An 18934-nucleotide genomic window follows, 5' to 3' on the forward strand; every position below is an offset into this window, starting at 1 on the left:
ACCCTCTAAAGGACCCATACATACATTTCTTCAAAATGGTAGAAATAATTTTATTTAAAATTGTATGTAAATTATTTAGCACAGTGGCATTTATAAGTATTTACATATATGCATATATATTTTATATATTTATAAATATCATAAAATTATGGCTTTTTTCTTTTTATGATAAGGATGTAGAAGTAAAATGACTGTTGATAAAAATACATTTGATTTTTTCTATACTATTTCTGTTGTTCTGTATGATTTGTTGGGAGAAATTACCTAGTTGAGCTAAATTTGATTTCTTTTCTGACTCACAGTTGTATTATTTTTACTTTTACAAATTTTTATTACTATGAAGAGGTAGTGAACTGTTTTGATTAAGACCATAGATTCTAAAGCTCAGAACACCTCAGACGAAATCCAGGTCTTAGTACTTTTCAGATGAGCAAGTTTTGTGTCTAAATTTCCTAATCTGCAAAATGGGAATAGTAACGTTTCCTAATTCAGAGCATTATTATATGGATCAAATCACTCAACACACGTAAGTCCTTAAAACTGTACATGCTATAAATTGAGTTCCTAAACTGGTAGCTGTTATTATTACTGATAATAAGAAATCTTATATCCAAACATCATTTATTGATCTATACTCTAAAGATCAATTTTTAAATGTAGTGAAACAAAAAATGTTGAGAAGATTACATAAAACCAGAGGAAAAACTGATGACATGTTACTGTGTTATTCAAAAATTGGTCAAAGGATAACTATAGGCAGATTTTTGCATCCACAAGCTATTTTTCAAAAATCTAACACAAATGCATTACTAATCCACAGAAGAGTGATAAGATGTGGTGTCACATGTTCTTCCAAACATACTCATTGGCACTGAAGGGGTAGAACAGCTGTTGCTAGAAGCAGGAATATTCCAATACAAAACAAAAAATGAGAGCATCAGCCTCACAATCTGAAGAAAAATTTGATATTTCCTTGACCGAGAATCAGTGCCTAATAAGCAGAGGAAGGTTTTTTAGGTACGTGATAAACCAAAAGATTATTTTAAGTTTATTGGCCATATTTCATAAAATCTCAGAAATAAAGGGACTGCAGAACTTATCCAACTTTCTACCACTAATTTAAGACATACTGCTGAAGTTATTGTCCTATGTTTACCAGTGTTTGGCTGAATACCTCCTGCAAGGAGAGCACTCTGTCAATTGAATTTTAGAAAATTCTAATTATAACAAGAGTATATTCTTTTTTCATTTTTTTTTTGCCAGTAAGTATGTAATGCCCCCTTAGCACTGTCATATTAAAGGTCACAATATTAAGGGTGACATTTTAAGGGTGACAGTGATTCTCAGATGAAAAGTTTAGTTTCAGCTGAACTACAAGGTCAGCATCTATGACAATTAATAGAAATAACATTCATTTAAACTTTTTATTCGTGTATAAGATTGGATAAATCAGACCCAGGGTTTTGTTGTTGTTGCTGCTAAAAACGTATTTAAGTGATTTAAATGACTGTAAGTACGATATCAGCCCAAAGTAAGCACATTAGATACATTTGTAGAATTTTAGCTTGCAATTGAAGGATAATTATATTTTGCAGTGGCCAGATAAAATTCAGACTACCTTGTTAATAGGTACATTTCAAGAAACACATTAGCAAATTACAATATTTACAGAAAAGACCAATCAGTATGACAAATATATATATGTATATGTATATATATACATACACACACACACACGTGGTGTATATATACATATTGAATACATATAAATATGTATATATAATGACATATATACATAATGACATATATAATGAAAATATATATAAAGACAAATAAATGTAATGAGACATACATATCATATTATATGCATACATTTTTACTAGGTAAAGGGTACTAAGGACATGAATAAAAATGGATAAAATGGTCTCTTTTAAGTACATAATGAGTTATTACATAGAAAACAAATAAAATTGAGAATTAGATGTGTTAGGGAGGAATATTGGCGTTGAAAGCCAGATAGGACTTTCTAACAATTATGGCTAGTGAATTCTCAATAGTAGTTAAAAATGAGTACTTACATGTTACTGAATTATTTACAAAATCCCTTCACATACAGTGCCTCAATGAGTCTTCAAAAATCTTTAAATTATTGGAACATTATTATTCTTTTCCATTTTACAAACAAGAGATATTAAATTCAGAGAATTTAACTGCTTTTCCTAAATTTATCCAAATATCTTCTCTTTTTCACTACCACAGTACTACCTCTAAACTTTTCTGAAAATGTACAAGCAGAGAAATTTATTTTATATGTTAATAAACTGAAAAATCAACTCTGAAAAGTAAGTTATTATTTCCTTCAAGAAAAATCTGTGACTCCTATAGGTTTAAATAAGTTTCTCAAAGTTACATAGCACATAACTGAGATTGAATTGGAACTCATATTGTTCTGACCCTGAAGCAGATGTTCTTTCCATATAATCCCAGTGTCACATTATCGTAATTCTGTAGAGAGAAATGATTGACTTAGATAGACCTAGACTTGATGTTCTTGGAGTACCCACCCACTCATATTGCTAAATATATCATTTTGTAATTATATAACAGTTCAGTATTCAGTAATATTGAATTGAATTATTGAACTGATTGAATTATCAGTGATCCAGATACATCTCACAGAGGGGAAGTTTTTAGTTCATTGATATGAGCAAGAAATAGTACATTGGTTGAAAATCAGTTGAAACACTGAAGTGCAAGAGAAGGTTTCAGAAAGCTTTCAAAATTTGATGAGCCAAGTTTCTCTGGTACCGTTGTGGCTATACAGGGCACATGTTTTTTAATTGAATATCCTCAACAAACTTATCTTTTAAGGAACAAGGTCAAGTAAAATTTGGGGATTGAATTTATGATATGACTAAACAGCCTACGGCTTGCTCTTTCCAAAGTATCTCCTTTACACTCTTGAAATGGCTGCTTTATTATTTTATCTGAAATTCCATGTATTAAAACTTCATATGGTTTTTCAATTGATAAACCGCCTAAAATATTCACAGCTTAGTGTAGTTATAACCAAGGGAACTTTTGTTTTGTTTAATTTGGAGATAACAGCAACAACACTAAGAGGAAGATCAATCCACTTAGTGAAAAAATAAAGAAATAAAATTCATGGCCCCAGGGACTGCATAGGATGATTCCTTGTGGACGGTGGCAAGCATTTGGCTATAGGAGGTTAATAATAACAGAACGGGCAAGGGAAAAGAAGCATCAAGGATGGAAAAGGACCAAGAGTACAAATAGGCAGGAACAAAAGCAACCATTTTTATTTACTCTGTCAACCTCCATCTCCTAATTCTCTAATTATAACCTTTTACAAATTGATCCCTATAAACTCTTCCAACTCCATTTTCCTTTGTTTTAATATTGCTTAAGAATTGTTCCACAAGAATTGCTGAATCTGCCATGGGAAACTAGAGAGATTAGTTTTAGCATTCCTACATCTTCAGAGGTAGACATCAGTGAAAGACATAGGCTTTTAAAAATGGCAGACGGTCTACTTGCACAGTGTGTGCGGGGCAACTGTGGAGGCGGAGACTGAGCGGCACACCTTAATAACCAGCAAGTAGGTTGTGCATGACTGGTATGCCATTGCCTGCCAATCCACAGGATGGAGGACAGAGCAAAGTTGTGACTATTAGTACAGCATAATGTGGGGCAGGTTGAGAAAACATGATCTCCTTCTGAATGAAGACGTATGAGCTTTGCTGGGAGTAGGTTTTATGGATGTGTCTCTGCAGAAAATGCGAAGAGGCAGCTGAGTTAAAAATCCAGAGGAATTCGGAAATATATATTACAATGAAAGCCAAGCTTTGCATTATGAAGCAAACTTTATGTTGTTAACTATTAATTACATACATCGATCAGATTAAAAGATTAGGCAAATTTATTGCTATGTTTTCATATATATCATTAATATAATGTTGCAAGTTTGTATTTGGATGATGAAGAGTCATTGTTGGAGCATTTCACTGGCGTCTGAAATACATATATTTCTCAATAAATAGTTTTTTAAATTGAATAAAGTGTCAACAAACATATGGAGACTTCAGACCTCTCAAATTTCAAAGGTTACTATTTATATCAATGACAGGTTTAAGGCATGACTAGAAGGTAAACAAACATATACAAAATGAAAGCAATATGATAAGTTTGATGAGACAGCATGTTTGCAAATGTGAACAATACAGCGTTTGTCCCAATTGAAGGAAATAGTATCCACATTTTGAAATATTTTTCTAAAATCATTGTGAGATGAGGCATGATAAGGCAGTAGACTCAGGAATTTTCCAAATCAGAGAAATCTGAACTCGACCACTACTACACGTGTGATTCTGGGCAATTTAACTTTCTGAGCTTCATTGCCTTTATATGTAAAATGATAGTAATAGAATTACTTGCAGGTTTCATATGAGGAGTAAACTGAGTATATCTAAAGCACCTGCAACTGGGTATAGGTGTCTGGTAGGCAAAGACTAAATTTTAGCTATCTTTATCATTTACGTAAACCCGTGGGTATAATGCAGACCTTCTAAAGGACGACTGCTAAGAGTCCTGCTAGGCTCATTGTGTTATATTCATATTCAACACTCTTGTAGCTTCAGGTAATTCAGACCCAATGACACTAATCTTTATAACTTGACATTTTTCTCTGTTATACGTTATGCTTTCTCAGACATGCAATAATGTGTAGTATTAATGACACTCAAGCATTAAATATAAAGACTAAAATGAATTATATTGTAAATAAATAAACAATACATTTTTAAATTGCATGTGATTTAAAAACCCATCATATTGTCTTTTCAATAAATGGACATCCACATGTCAAAAAATGAATCTAGATTCAAACCTTACGTCCTTCACAGCAATTACCTCAAAATGGATCATAGGCCTCAACATAATGCACAAACTATAAAACTCCGAGAAGAGAACATAGAAGAAAATCTAGGTGACCTTGAATATGGAGATGACTTAATAGATACCACCAAAGGCATGATCCAAAAAAGAAATAATTGATAAGCTAGATTTCATTAAGATTAAAAACTTCTGCTCTGTGAAATGTGCTGCCAAGAGAATGAGAAGACAAGCCACAGACTAGAAGAAATATTTGTTGAAGACATATTTTATAAAGGTCTGTTATCCAAAATATATAAAGAACTCTTAAAACTCAACAATAAGAAAACAAACAACCTGATTTAAAAATGGACCAAATTGCTTAACAGACACCCCACCAAGGAAGACATACAGCTGACAAAAAAGCACATGAAAGACGCTCTCCATCATATGTCATCAAGGAAATGTCAATGAAAACAACAATGAGATACCACTACACACCTATTAGAGTGGCCAAAATCCAGAACACTGACAACACCAAATGCTGACGAGGATGTGGAGCCACAGGAACTCTCATTCATCGCTGGTGGGAGTGCAAAATGGTGTAGCCACTTTAGAAGACAGTTTGGTGGTTTCTTACTAAACTAAACATACTCTTACTATATGATCCAGCAATTCAGCTCCTTAGTATTTACCCAAATGAGTTGAAAACTTATGTCCACATACAAACCTACACAAGGATGTTTATAACAGCTGTATTCATAATTGCCCAAACTTGGAAACAACCACAACATCCCAGTAGATGAATGGATAAATAAACTGTGGTACATCCAGACAATGAAATATTATTCAGTGCTAAAAGAAGATGAGATATTAATCCATGAAAAGACATGGAGGAATATTAAATGCATATTATAAGTGAAAGAAGCCAATCTGAAAAGGCTACATACTGTATGATTTCACCTATATGACATTCCGAAAAAGACAATACTATGGAGATAGTAAAAACATCAGTGGTTGCGAGGGATGGATGAATTAGACAAGGCACAAAGGGTTTATAGGGAAGTGAAAATATGCTGTTTGATACTATAATGATGAATACGTGTTGTTACACGTTTGTCAAAACCCAAAGAATGTAAAGCATCCACAGTGAATCCTAATGTAAACTAGGGGGTTTGGGTGATAATTACGTATCAATGTAGGTACATCAATTGTAATAACTGTACCACCCTGATGGGGGATGTTGATAGTAGGGGTGGCTAGGCTTCTGCAGGGACAGTAGGTATATAGGAACTCTGTATTTTCTGGTCAGTTTTGCTATGAACCTACAACTGCTCTAAAAACAAGGTTTGCTTAAAAGGAAGAAAAAAATCCCTCATACTATAAAGCTGTCTTTCTAGGATTCAAATAGTATATTCATTAAAATAATGATCTTTATTTTAACGTACAAGCAATACCATGGAGATGATGTTGCTTCAGGCAGAGGTCTTAAAAAATGGAATAATGAAAATATCTGATACCATAATCTCTATATGTATGATAATTCTAATATCACTTAAATTACATATTGTTTATACATGAAGTTTTAAGTCAATGCAATATCATGACGACTATCTGTATTGTATTTTCTTTGTCAATCTTGGATTCTATGAGATAGAACAGAAATCAAATTCTTAATGAATTGTGTTTGAAAATTATAGAGTATTGATAAATAGTAATTATTCTGAATTAAAAAAAATCCTACACAGTGTTTCTGTCTACCACATGTATATGTTGTCCAATTCACTAAATTATTCAGCATTTTTCCACTTGTATCTAAAATGTGCTTATACATAACTTTGAATAACTTAGAATTATGCAATCCATGTCTGAAGTTACTCAAATGTCTAATTTTTATTTCAATAAAATGTTAAAATAAGAATGTCCTATCTAACCACAGAAACAAAGTACGTGCAACAACAAGACAAATGTTTTCTGAGATTCCATATGGCCTGTAAATACTCATAACTATGACAGACAATCTGGAGAAGACCACTGCCCCTAGAATAAAACAAAACAAAATAAAACAACAGTGATAAAACAGGGTTCCACTTCTGGCCTTGTTACTCTTACTAGTTATGTAAGGCAAATCTCTTATCCCCTTCATTTGTAAAATGAGAAAATTAGAATAGATAAACTCTAAAGTTTAGGATGTGTTGACATCTGGAAATTGTGTTGGCTGTACCAAAATACAATGTCTTCTTCAAATATATACTTTTTAAGTGAAAATACTTCAGAATGCTAGGAATAGGCCCAAAACAGGTCTAGGAAAGTCTTAATTGGTGACATCACATGTAGCACTTAAACTGATCTTATTCTTCTAGAATCGTGACTCCTCTGAACTTTATTGTTAATCATCTTATTCTACCATGTACTGCTATATTAATTTACAACAGTATAAATCATAAAAACATAGTAATTGGGACTTATATGTCTTTGGATTGCTCACAACACCAAGTAATGGGACGGAAATACACTTAACATCCATTCACTATAATTCATCACTGATTACCAGGAATTTAAAATTGAGCATATTCATTTTGGCAACAAAATGATTCATTTTGTGTGTACATCTGTTCAAGAACTCTATACAACAAATATGATGACATGACAATTAGATACTCAGAGATTTTATAAAAGACAAGTAACTCAAAATACCTTACTCATTTGCAGATAATCAATATTCTCACAGGTAGAACCTTAGAGATATGAGGCAATAATTTGTGGAAGGTCAGGCTTTCTGTTTTCTACATTTTAAAATTCTGAAGTAAAAGTACTCTATTTAAAAAGTGTACAATTTTAAATTATTTGAATTGTAAATACATGAATGTGTGTATACATGTGTGTGTGTGCGTGCAATTTGTTGTTTTGATTTGTTTCCATTATTCATTCACTATTCTGCTGAATGACATTTACTAACAGAAGAGTATTTGTCTGTTTATGCTTTCAAAGCAGCTAGAAGAGGATTCTACATCTGGCAGCCTTCTCTATGTTACATACACATATGAATAGATGTATAAATCATAAATATAAGTTGATCTTTAAAAAACTAGTTGTGTTCTATAAAATAGATAATGGCATTTATTTCCTTATAAAACAGAAATTTTTTAAACAATATAATTTTAATAATATAATTGTCATTATAATTCAGTGATAAACAACTATTACATACTATTTTTTATATGTAACGTTATTATGGTTATAAATCTCAGGAAATGTTTGGGCAAATATCTATGTTTTAGGATGTATAAAATTGAAAAGGCAAAAGGAATATTGTATTCTTAATCACTTGTCCATTCCTCATCAAAGAGATCATTCTTGATCTTGTCATCTAGATATAGGACCATTCCTCCTGAGGAAAACTTGTACTTGTCTTCTCTCCTATCATAAAAGATTGTCCTTTTATGATACCATATCTTCTCAAGAAGAAAACTGCAGCCATTCATGCTTGTATCATAAAAGTGTTCAGGGAATAGAGGAATTCTCAAATTCATCGTGAAACCATTTTCCAATTACCAGAAGATCCAAATGTCTCTTCTCAAATAGTCAGCATTTTACGTAGATGGATAACTTTCTTTTCATGTAGAGAATAATCTCCTCCAATGAAAATTATGTCATATGTCTTATCAAGATTTATGTATGGGGAACTTTGGTGAGCTTTCTTTAGATATTTGTTTGTTTATATTAAAAAAACAGTTTATTGTCCAACAATTCTTCAAGTTAGTAGTATTCCTCTTCTTTTAAAAGTATCTTTGATTTTACATCTATTAGTTATCGTAGAATAAATAATACAAAATATATCACGTATATTGCAAATATCATCTTTCTATCTCATCTTTATCTGTTCATCTTTATTGTTATTTGATATAAACCACTATTTTAAAAGGTTTCATTTTAATGATGAGGGGATACTCATCATTTTCTTCAATCCTGGATCACAGCTTAAGCCTTTTAAATTAATTGGGTCAAAGCATCAAGGTTTTAAAGGCATTTAAAGCATTAAAGGCTGCTTAGTTGTTACTTCAATTTACTTACTCTTAGAGCAACAAGGAAAGGCTGTCTCTCCTCCATGATATAAGAGATTGATTCAAGAGGGAGAACCAGTATCACTGATATAATCCTTTCTTATATAGATTGTAAAATTTCCATCCTAGTGTGAAGATCAATGAAAGATATCTGAAGAACACTTTCATAAATTTACAGTAAGTATTTTCATGGTAATTTAGTGAAAAATGATTTGCTAAATAAAGATTAATACAATTAGTGTCAACAGATTGACAGAATTAAAAAGATTTGATCCAGTATGATTATATGCTAGTATCACAATATTACAAAAATTCAAGATTCAGACATGAATCAGAACTTGCACTGATGTGCAACGAGCAAAGTGTAACTTCTGTTTAAATTTAAAAAAAATAACTAGGATAATTAAAAGTATAATTTTTTTTAGAATGCCCAGGTACGTGTGAATAAGGCTGAGGATACCAAATTGGGACTTGGGACTCTGAATCTAACAATTAGTTGCAGAAAGACACTCTGTTGGCCACTTAAGTAAATAATCAAACAAGGAATATAATAAAAATTCTTCTTTAGTGAGAGGGAGAAGAAATAGGAAATGCAGGTAAAATAACCAAAGTTCTGAGCGATTATCATAGGTCACAAGACCTGATAAGAGTTAAAGACCATCACTAGCTTTCTCAACTCTCAACTATTTCTAGTAGGAAAACAAATCACCTAAGTAAGATTTCATCATGAAGGAAACATTTAAGCCTTTAAAATCTCTTACCCTTTGGAAACCATAATTATTTCTACAACGTTATAAGTTATATCCAGACTCCCACAGGGTTTTAGTCTTGGGGTTGTATTTAATTTGGGGGACGTATTTACATGACTTCATAAACAATTTTTTTCTGTCTTTATGTAAGTTGAGGAATGAACACTATTATTTTAGGCAATTAACAATGAATAAACATTTTTAAAAAATATTTCCCCCACTCAAAAGAGAAGAATGTTTCTGAGGACATGTCTCTGTCTGTATTCATGGATTCATTCCAAAGGTCCTCCAGGCATGGGAATTTCTGAAGTCTTTCTAATATCTCCATGCACTTGATTAAAATCAGAAAATATTGGCAGACACTCTACTGAGTGAGAGAAGTGCAATAACATGAATTCTGCTTTTGCTTTGCTTTTTTTTGTCTTTAGAATGTAATCTTTACAGTCATGCTTTGGAGGGTTTATTGTTCATTTACTACTCATTACTGTGCTGAATATTTTTTAGTGGATAAATATATAAAGCATTCCATAAGCACACAGATTTCCCCTTAGTAGGTATTACTTTAAAAAAATCCTATCTTTGTCCTTTCCAACCCTGGAAATTAATGGAGAAATTCAAGTTTTCAATGAACATTTTAATGCATAATTTTTTATTGTTTTCTATTAATATATGCAATGACTTAAAAGAAAACCTAGTGATATGATTTCATAATAGACTTATAATTAGTCTTCATACCATGCAGCACAGGCCTCTACTGATTTTATCAAAAGGAAGCCTTATCATTCAAGATCAAAGAAATAATGTATGTTTAGCCAGTAGTACAGACAGTTGAATGTTGAAAACCAAAACATTTAATAGAACATTCAGGAATCACTAAAATAGTGTTAAGTCAATTAAACAAAGTCCTTCCTGATAGGAAATATGTTTCCTTCCTAAAGCTGTACATGGATCTGTGTGGTGTTCAGAAAACAGAACTAGATTACCTTGATTAATTCCATATTGCCTTGTGAAAATCTTCTACATAATTGATTCTATAATCAGAAAGAAGAAAAATAAATCATTTCTATTTGTACTGAGTAAGAACACAATTTGCTGGAAAGGGAAAACTACCAGTCAGATGTAAAGTTCGGCTCCATGTCATCATACCCAGACGATGAATGGCCTTTTTGCACATGGAGAACAGGATGCTTCTGTGTGTGTGAAAACAAACAGAAATCTTGTTCTGCATGCGTGCGTTTGTGTACGTGTGCGTGCATGTGTATGTGTTAATCCCGACTTTATTGAATTACAGATCAGACTAATTGAAGAAAGCACATGTAAAAAAAGGATGTTCATTTTAGTTTTATTGTAGTGAGCAATATTTTTAATTTTCTTGAAAGGCACCCAAGAATAATTACCTTTGTGAAACAAAAATATACAAAACTGTACAGAATAAATAGTTCATAGAAATCTAGCTATACTTTCTTGTAAAATAAAGCTACATTGTTCCACTCTTGAGGCAACTCAAACCACTTACCCTTGTATGTGCCTTTTGCTCCTAATTTATGGCAACTATCAGTATACATCAATAAAAATAAAATAATTTTTCCTATTTGTTTTACACCTGTGAATTATCACTTGCCACAGAAACATATTCCTATCATAGTATTCAATTTTACAAAGGATTAATGCTATGAAAGAAACCAAACTTAATAGATGCACTAATCATATTTACAGTTGAATATCAGTAGCATTTTTAAAATATTTCAAGAATAAGAATTAAACTTTGAGCACAAATGACATACCTTAGTTCACAGCAGCATTGACAATAGGATTGTCCACACAAAATGTGCAGAAAAACCAAAAAATTTGCTTATTCATTCCACTTGAACTATCAATCATTCTTATTTTTAAATTCAGAAAGCATAATAGCAGTGGCATTTTTTCAATCCTCAAATGTTCAAAGTTGTGGGCCACTCATAGCTTATATAATTCAACCTTCCATTTTTTTCTTTACTATCACTGTTTGTAACTTTAAAGTTCCAGTTCGTTTTACCTTTCAATTGCAAGAAAATTAGGCATATCTGACAATGTACATTTTTGCAGTACATATACTGGTTATATAAACAATATATTCCTTGTGTGTTATAACTACATATACAGGTATAATTTTTAAATGACAAAACCCAATTCTATTTAATCCATGGGTAGAGTAATTCAAAAAAATAAGAGTTGCTTAAATATTGAACTTGTTTAGATGTGCAAGAGGACTTCCGTGAACCACTTTTAAGTATATGGAGAAATATTACTATAATCCTTGAATGATTTACATGCAAGGATTTATTTTATTGGGGACAGACAAAATTGCCTGAAGACAATGCAATGGCTTCTCCCAGTGATCCCTGAGTTTCTTTTTCTTCTTTTTTTCCGATAGGATTACTGCTGTGCTTAAGTTCTGATTGATGACACACTTATATAAGGCACTTACTTACAACGTTTGGACTTAAGACAGAATCACAGCATTTCTGCGAAAGCCCTCAAACTCTCCATCTATGTTTGCTGCTCCAGGACTTCTAAGTAGTCAGGTTCAGCATGTAAGTTAGCTTTAAGCTCAAAATACTCATTTTTAGTCTGTTCCACTAATACCTTCCTTGGCCTTGAGTACATTAATGTCTCCATTAATTTTAACTCTTCGTGGGCTCCCGGATACTGTACCTCCATATCGGGCTGGAGTTGAGCAATGTTTTTCCTTAGGTATTCCGTGATTCCCAGTTGCTGAAGTTCTCTTTCTTTCTCTAAAATGTTCCTATATAATGAACTGGCATCCTGGAAGGTTAAAAATTCCGATTGGTCTGTGGTTTTGTACTTCATATTCGACCCCGTGAGTGGTGAATGATTTTCCCTTTCTAAAAGACTTCTTTGGAGATGTTTTGCATCACTTCCCTCTTTCTCATTCCTTTCTTCTTCCTCTTCCAAATGCTTTGAGCCAAAGGATGGACTTCTGTAGACGTGAACCATGGGGCTCACCATGTGCTGCTCATAGAGCGATGTGGTGGGTCTTTCAGTAGTGTGGTGAGTTGTTTTATGGCCATACATGCTGTATTGAAGATGCACAGGACTGTTGTCTCTCATCTGCTCTTCTGCTTGTTTCTTTTTGTATCTCCTCCTGCGGTGGAGAACCAGAACCACTATCCCTGCAGCACAGAACACGATAGTTATGAATACAATCAGCAGTCCTAATATTAAAACAGATAGTGGTACAGCATCGGTAAGTGATCTTAAAATAGTATCTGCTGCAGTTGTGGTCGTAGGAGTACTGACAATTATGTAACTAGTCTGAGTTGGCAGGGATGGGTTATTGACCAAACCTGGGCAAAGAAGTTCACTATTTAGTGCTTTTAATTCCTTCCTGGCTAGGTGCTCCGGAGAAGTGCAGAGGATGTCATCTGTCACTGTGTTCGTACTTAATTTTTGTATCCATTGCTGCAATCCAACCAGGTCACAGGAGCAATCCCAGGGGTTGTCCTCAAGGTCAATCTGGGTCAATAAATCAAGGTCATCCAAGATATTACTTACAGGTAGATGGGTAAACTGGTTTGTTTTAAGGTTTATCCTCGTTAGGGGAACCCCTGAAAAAATACGTGGCGGTAAAACTTGTAGGAGGTTATTATTTAAATAGAGAACTTTAAGTTTAGGCATTGGGTTAAAGCTTCCTGGTAATATTTCCTTAACCGCATTGTATTCAAGATACAAGTATTCAAGATTGTGGAGACCAAGGAACATGCCTCTACTTAATTTGGTTAGATGGTTCCCATTTAAATAGAGCTTTTGTAATCTTGTTAGATTCATAAATGATCCTTCTTCAAGCACCTCAATACGGTTGTTTCCCAAGTGAAGCATTTCCAAAGTGAAGTATTCCACTAGATCAGACTTCATTAATGTGTGAATAATATTCCCCGCCAGAATAAGCTTTCTAGGATTTTGTGGAGGAGGTTTTAGATCTGCTAAGCTTTCAATATTGCGTTCTTGACAGTGTATTAGAAGTCCTGATGGGGATAGTACTTTGCAGTTACAAGGAATAGGACAGTAGGGTGCTGGAAGTTGAGTGGATGGCTTTGTAATATAAGGTATCAAACCCGGTGCTTTGGTGGGGGGTTTTAAAAGAAATATAGTCTTGGTTGACATGCGACTATCGCTTATTGAAGATGTTACTGTGAGGTGTAATGATCCTGAAGGATCCTCATGTTCTTCAAATACTGGTGGAGTGGGGCAAATCGATTCTGCTTTCAGTCGGCTCAGTATGCTTCCTTTGAGAAATGGAGGGCTGTTGCATACAACATCACCAATCACAGACTGTGGAGGCATGTTTTCCAACCAAATTTTTAGCTGGACTAAGTCACAATTGCAGGCCCATTTATTGTCCTCCAACTGGAGATCCAATATTCGGCCAATGTGTTCTAAAAAACCAACATAAGGCAATGTTTGCAACTGATTTCCACGAAGATCTAGATGAGTTAAAGGAACAAATCGAAATATGTTTGGAGGAAGACTCTCAATAGCATTGTCATTTAAAATTAACACTTTAAGTCTGTTGAGCTTGCTAAAGGCACTTGGTTCAATCACTGTAATAAAATTGTTATCTGCTTGTAGAAATTCCAGGTTTTCCAGTCCATGGAAGGTATCCTCTTTAAGAATTTCTAAAGAATTGTGATTGATATGAAGTTGCTTAAGAAGGCCAAGGCCATTAAATGCACCAGTCTCAATATCTGCAATATTGTTAAATCCAAGGTGTATTGAGATAGCGTTGGTAAGCCCAGAAAAGTCATTTGTGTGAAGCATTGTCAAGCCATTATTTAATAAATTTAAGTGGAAATGTCGTGATGGTGGAACACTTATTTGGGATAACTTTTTGATACCTTTTTCTTCACAATTTATTATCATTGTGCCGTCTTTTTCCTCACAATTGCAAAGAGAATCGCAAGAACCTCTGGCTGAGGACACTGGAGACGGAGACTGTGAAGACAGACAGGCAAGGAGAGATGAACATAAGAAATGGATCCACAGCTTCATGTTGTCGTGTGATGGATCTGATTCTGTAAAATAAAAGGCAAGAGCAACGGGCTTTAGTGGGCAGGAAAAGGGAGGGGATGAATCCGACATTTTCAAAATGATAGATTTTCCTCTAAAAAGGAAAATATTGATTACTCTGAACATATGAATACCTTGCTGCATTGACAGTTTCTTTTATTTTTTTCAAACATGATGGCAGGCAGGTTTATTTTACTTTTAACCTGCATTGTGACCAAAATATAAAATTTAGGCCAAAGAGAATTTAAAAAACATTAAATCAATTTTTATTCATATCTACCAAATAAACTGCATTTTAATAGACGAAAAGGACCATTGATACTTTGATATGATGCAAAGGTGTATATTTGAGAAACCCTGATTTATTTTACCTCAAAGTAGATGAACCTAAGGCTGAAGGCTTACAATAAGAGACAAATACGTAGATATTAGCCAGAAGCAGAGATAACTGTAGGGAATGCAAAAATGATAGAAAGAATGTTTGTATGTATGCATGTATGTATGCATTATGCATTTCTTTTATTCATTTTTATTTTTGAATTGGGTATCATAATATAACATCTAGTAACTGTGTCTGTGTTTAACCTGCTTGAATTTTGGCTTAAGATACTAACTTCATTATTTACTTAAAAACCTTGAGAAAAATCTGTCTCTGACCATGTTGTAATAAAGTGGAACACTATAGAAGAATTTTGTCTTCACTATGCTGTCCAGGGCGGTTTGTATAAGCCTAATCGTATTAGATATATACGATTAAGATTGTTCATTCAAATTTCACTGGAGTCACACTTAATATTGAATTTCTAGAGGTAGGATATTTCCTGCTGCTTTTTAATTCTGTTATGAATAAGGTTAATAGCATAAAAACTTAAGAAGGAAAAAAATGATCTTTAACACACATTTCCAGCTATTATAAAAGAATAAGCAATGCCTCATATAAACTTCTAGCAAATGACTTCCAAATGAGGTCTTAAAACAGGCTTTAGGGCACTGAATGTCATCACATAATTAAGCATTTGATCTCCTTTATTATAAGGCTTGAAGTCGCAAACAATGAACTCTGAAACAAAAGCACCATACTAAAATATTTAAGATATCTCTAATTTGGTAAATAGAACATGACAGTTCAGGCTAACAACATCACATATTCCAACTCCTTCAAAATTTAAGACGTGCATCTGAAACAGCAATTTTTAAAAAGATTCCCATTCTGAGATGACAGCAAGGACAAGACAATACCTCTAATGGTCTCTAAGTTTATTCCCTTCCTTTAAATAACACACCTTAAACTTACATAAACTAAATTGAAAGGTAAACACCACATCTCATCACTATTCCACTTTTCGAAATGGTAACTGCTTTCATTTTTCTGGATAGAATGTGAACAGTAACTTTGAATCTAATTAAAGTTCACAACCAGATAAAACATCCCAGAACCCAATCAATAATCCTGAAGATAAACTTTCATTCCATGAAAACACAGTTTTATTGAAAACATGGATAGTATGAAGTTTCTGAAAGACAAAAGATAACCAACAAAACAAAACAATATAGTGTCTTTCTATATAAAGAAAAAGTTAGCAGACAACTTTTCCATAGGGAAATTGTTGGATTTTCAACATCTCTGAGTGTTGTGCTTAGAATCAAGCAGCTTGTAATTGGAATCTCCAACTTGTGGATTAGCTTTCAGAAACACTAAAAGCACTTCTCCATAGATTACCAAGAAAGAATACTATTCATTTCACCAGGCAGAGCATCTTGAGAAAATAGTAAATAACTTCCAGATGATCATCTCTCATTATGTTATTTATTTTATATGCATTTCTTTTTATTTTATTATTATTTTATTTATCTTATATGCTCTTCAGAATATCTTAGGGAACAGTTTCTAATCTTTTCAGAAATACATACAAATTTGAAGAGTGGTTTCATATTGAGAATATCTGATACAACGTTAAAGAGGTCAAAAATCTTCATTTACATGTTTTCAGAAAATACATATTTTCAAGTCAGAAAATAATAAAACTAGTATACAAAATACAAAGAATCTTTTAATATTTGGCTTATATTTTAAATTCAACAATGGCGTTTGAAAGTGATCTTTCCTTCAGAAAGCACACCAATTTAGTTTCCAATAACAAACTGCATGCTGTAAAAGAAATAGTGGCATATTATTTTATTTGTTCTCTCTACAGCCAGCTGTTGGACTAAATGTCTGCTGCTCATAGAAAACAGGCATCTGCTACAGCATTAGTGGTGCCAATGAGCAAGAATGAGACTAGATATCCTTTAATGCAAAGTTATTTTTTTTAAAGAGGCAAACATAAATTCAGTCACCTTAGGATAATGCAAAAAGAAGTGTCAGAGAAGCCTGGAAACATTCATCTTACCTGTAAAGCAGAACTCTTCCTGACGTTATCTGTAACGCACAGCTGGAAGAGATGTTCAAAGTAAATGCAGTCTCTTTATTGGAAAAGAAAACACCAACCACCACGTACTTTCTTCTCAAATATCACTTTTTGGCAAGTCCCATTGCTTCACAAAGTTAAAACCTCTGGTGAAAGACAAAATGCTGAGCATTTCATTGAAAATATTTCAAGCAGAGTGCATACTAGATCATCCCGAAGCAGTAGTCCTGTTTTTCCCCAATTAAAATTCACAGCATACTTCACAGCTGTGCTGACTTTTCTGCATATAGTTAACCATTTGCAAGCTGCTGAATGCAGTAAATAAACAAGAAGTTTCACAGAGCTGGGATTGATCACTCTTGCTTTCTTAGGTTGTAGATCCAAGCTGCAGCAACGTTCTCTTTCCTCTCTTTCTAGTCTTTCTTGTTAGCTCAGTTTGTTATTAGTCAGATTGCCAAGGGCTGGGAGGTAGGCGTAAATAAAGAGACTTCTTGGCTTTTGACTCAGCCTTTAAGCCCTTCCCCATCAGAGTGCTTTAATCTGCCAGTGTCATTTAACACAGAGACAGCTCCACCTTGGGACTGCTCAACTCCTCCTCTTTCTGCAAATGGTCTTTCCACTCCTTTTAATACCAAATATAGTGCAAGTCAATTTTGATGGGAATAATTACATGTCGTTTTAAAGGTTTAGTAATGTTTTGTGTTATATAGCAAGCTAAAAAATACATTATGTTAAATCCCCATCTAGCACAGTTCTGTACTATTTGCACACATGTGCAGAAAAACTGCAAGCAACTGTAGAATAGTTGCTTCAGGGTTTTTTTTTACTGGTATTTATGGTTGAAATTGTGCACTAATTAACTTTCAAAATGTTAACATGAACTGCCTTCTTGCAGCATTTGCATTTTTGTATTCACTATTTAAAAATTTTTTTAAAGCCTCGTGTCAGAGACTCTGTTTTATACTTCATTATTTCTTTCCCTACAGCTAATATTCAATAATGAGACTAGAAATAAGGTTCTTTTTCAGTTAAGATATTATTTATTTGGAATGGAAATATGATTACTTTAAAATATATTCAAGAATCTTTATTACTAATGGTTGTCATTAATTGAACACTGCTTATCACTCTCAAAAAATGAAATTATGTCTTTTCAGATAAAATGAAACAATTTAAATGAGTACGTAGAAATTACAATATCCCGATTTTTGTGCTACTAGCTCAGAGAGCATTTCTTTCCTAAAAAGGTTATATTTAAAAAGTTACTTATTTCTTCAACTTTTAAAAGTTTCTGAATCATCACTAATAAAACTCTAAACTGTCAGATTCCTTGTTTCCTCAAATGCCTGTATTTTAAAAATCATTCCTCTTTACCTACATTCCAAGTACCTGAACTTTTTCACATCCAAAGTGAATATACTAGACGCTATCATTTATTCATTTTGAAACACGCTATGTTTAGAAACAGTCTTGCCTGTAGGTTCTAGAGGCTACCTACATAATATAAGGTCTCATTTCAGAAAAAGCTATTTTTAAAAGAGAGGTTTTATACAGCTTAAATCATCAAAATGGGAGAATTTCATATTAGATTATTATTTAATGATTGTCTGCAGTTGTGCACTGAAATCCATAAAGTTTTCATATTCTTCATGTGGAATAGTTGTTTTCAAAGATAAGTAATTTGAGGCAATTTTTAATATTCCCACTTTCCTTTATATTATATTCTGTCACTCAAGTTCCTTACTTATTTTAATGG

The 18934-nt window shown here is 33.1% G+C and overlaps 1 protein-coding gene across 1 annotated transcript; it reads right to left on the reverse strand.

Annotated features, from left to right (window-relative positions):
• Window positions 1-12044: 12044 nt before the first annotated feature.
• On the reverse strand, window positions 12045-17527 carry SLITRK6 (SLIT and NTRK like family member 6). Its single transcript, XM_058547705.1, has 2 exons — window positions 17161-17527; window positions 12045-14775 (listed from the first exon to the last, which is right to left on the reverse strand). Exon 2 carries the CDS (start codon window positions 14750-14752, stop codon window positions 12233-12235), a length of 2520 nt encoding a protein of 839 aa, XP_058403688.1. The 5' UTR covers window positions 14753-14775; window positions 17161-17527; the 3' UTR covers window positions 12045-12232.
• Window positions 17528-18934: the final 1407 nt, after the last annotated feature.

Source organism: Diceros bicornis, chromosome 9, assembly GCF_020826845.1.
Source record: "Diceros bicornis minor isolate mBicDic1 chromosome 9, mDicBic1.mat.cur, whole genome shotgun sequence".
In the NCBI taxonomy this organism is placed as follows: Eukaryota; Metazoa; Chordata; class Mammalia; order Perissodactyla; family Rhinocerotidae; genus Diceros; species Diceros bicornis.

Bases quoted from the DNA above. Each gene is read 5' to 3' on its own strand.
- SLITRK6 (XM_058547705.1), bottom strand. From the start codon at position 14,752: ATGAAGCTGTGGATCCATTTCTTATGTTCATCTCTCCTTGCCTGTCTG.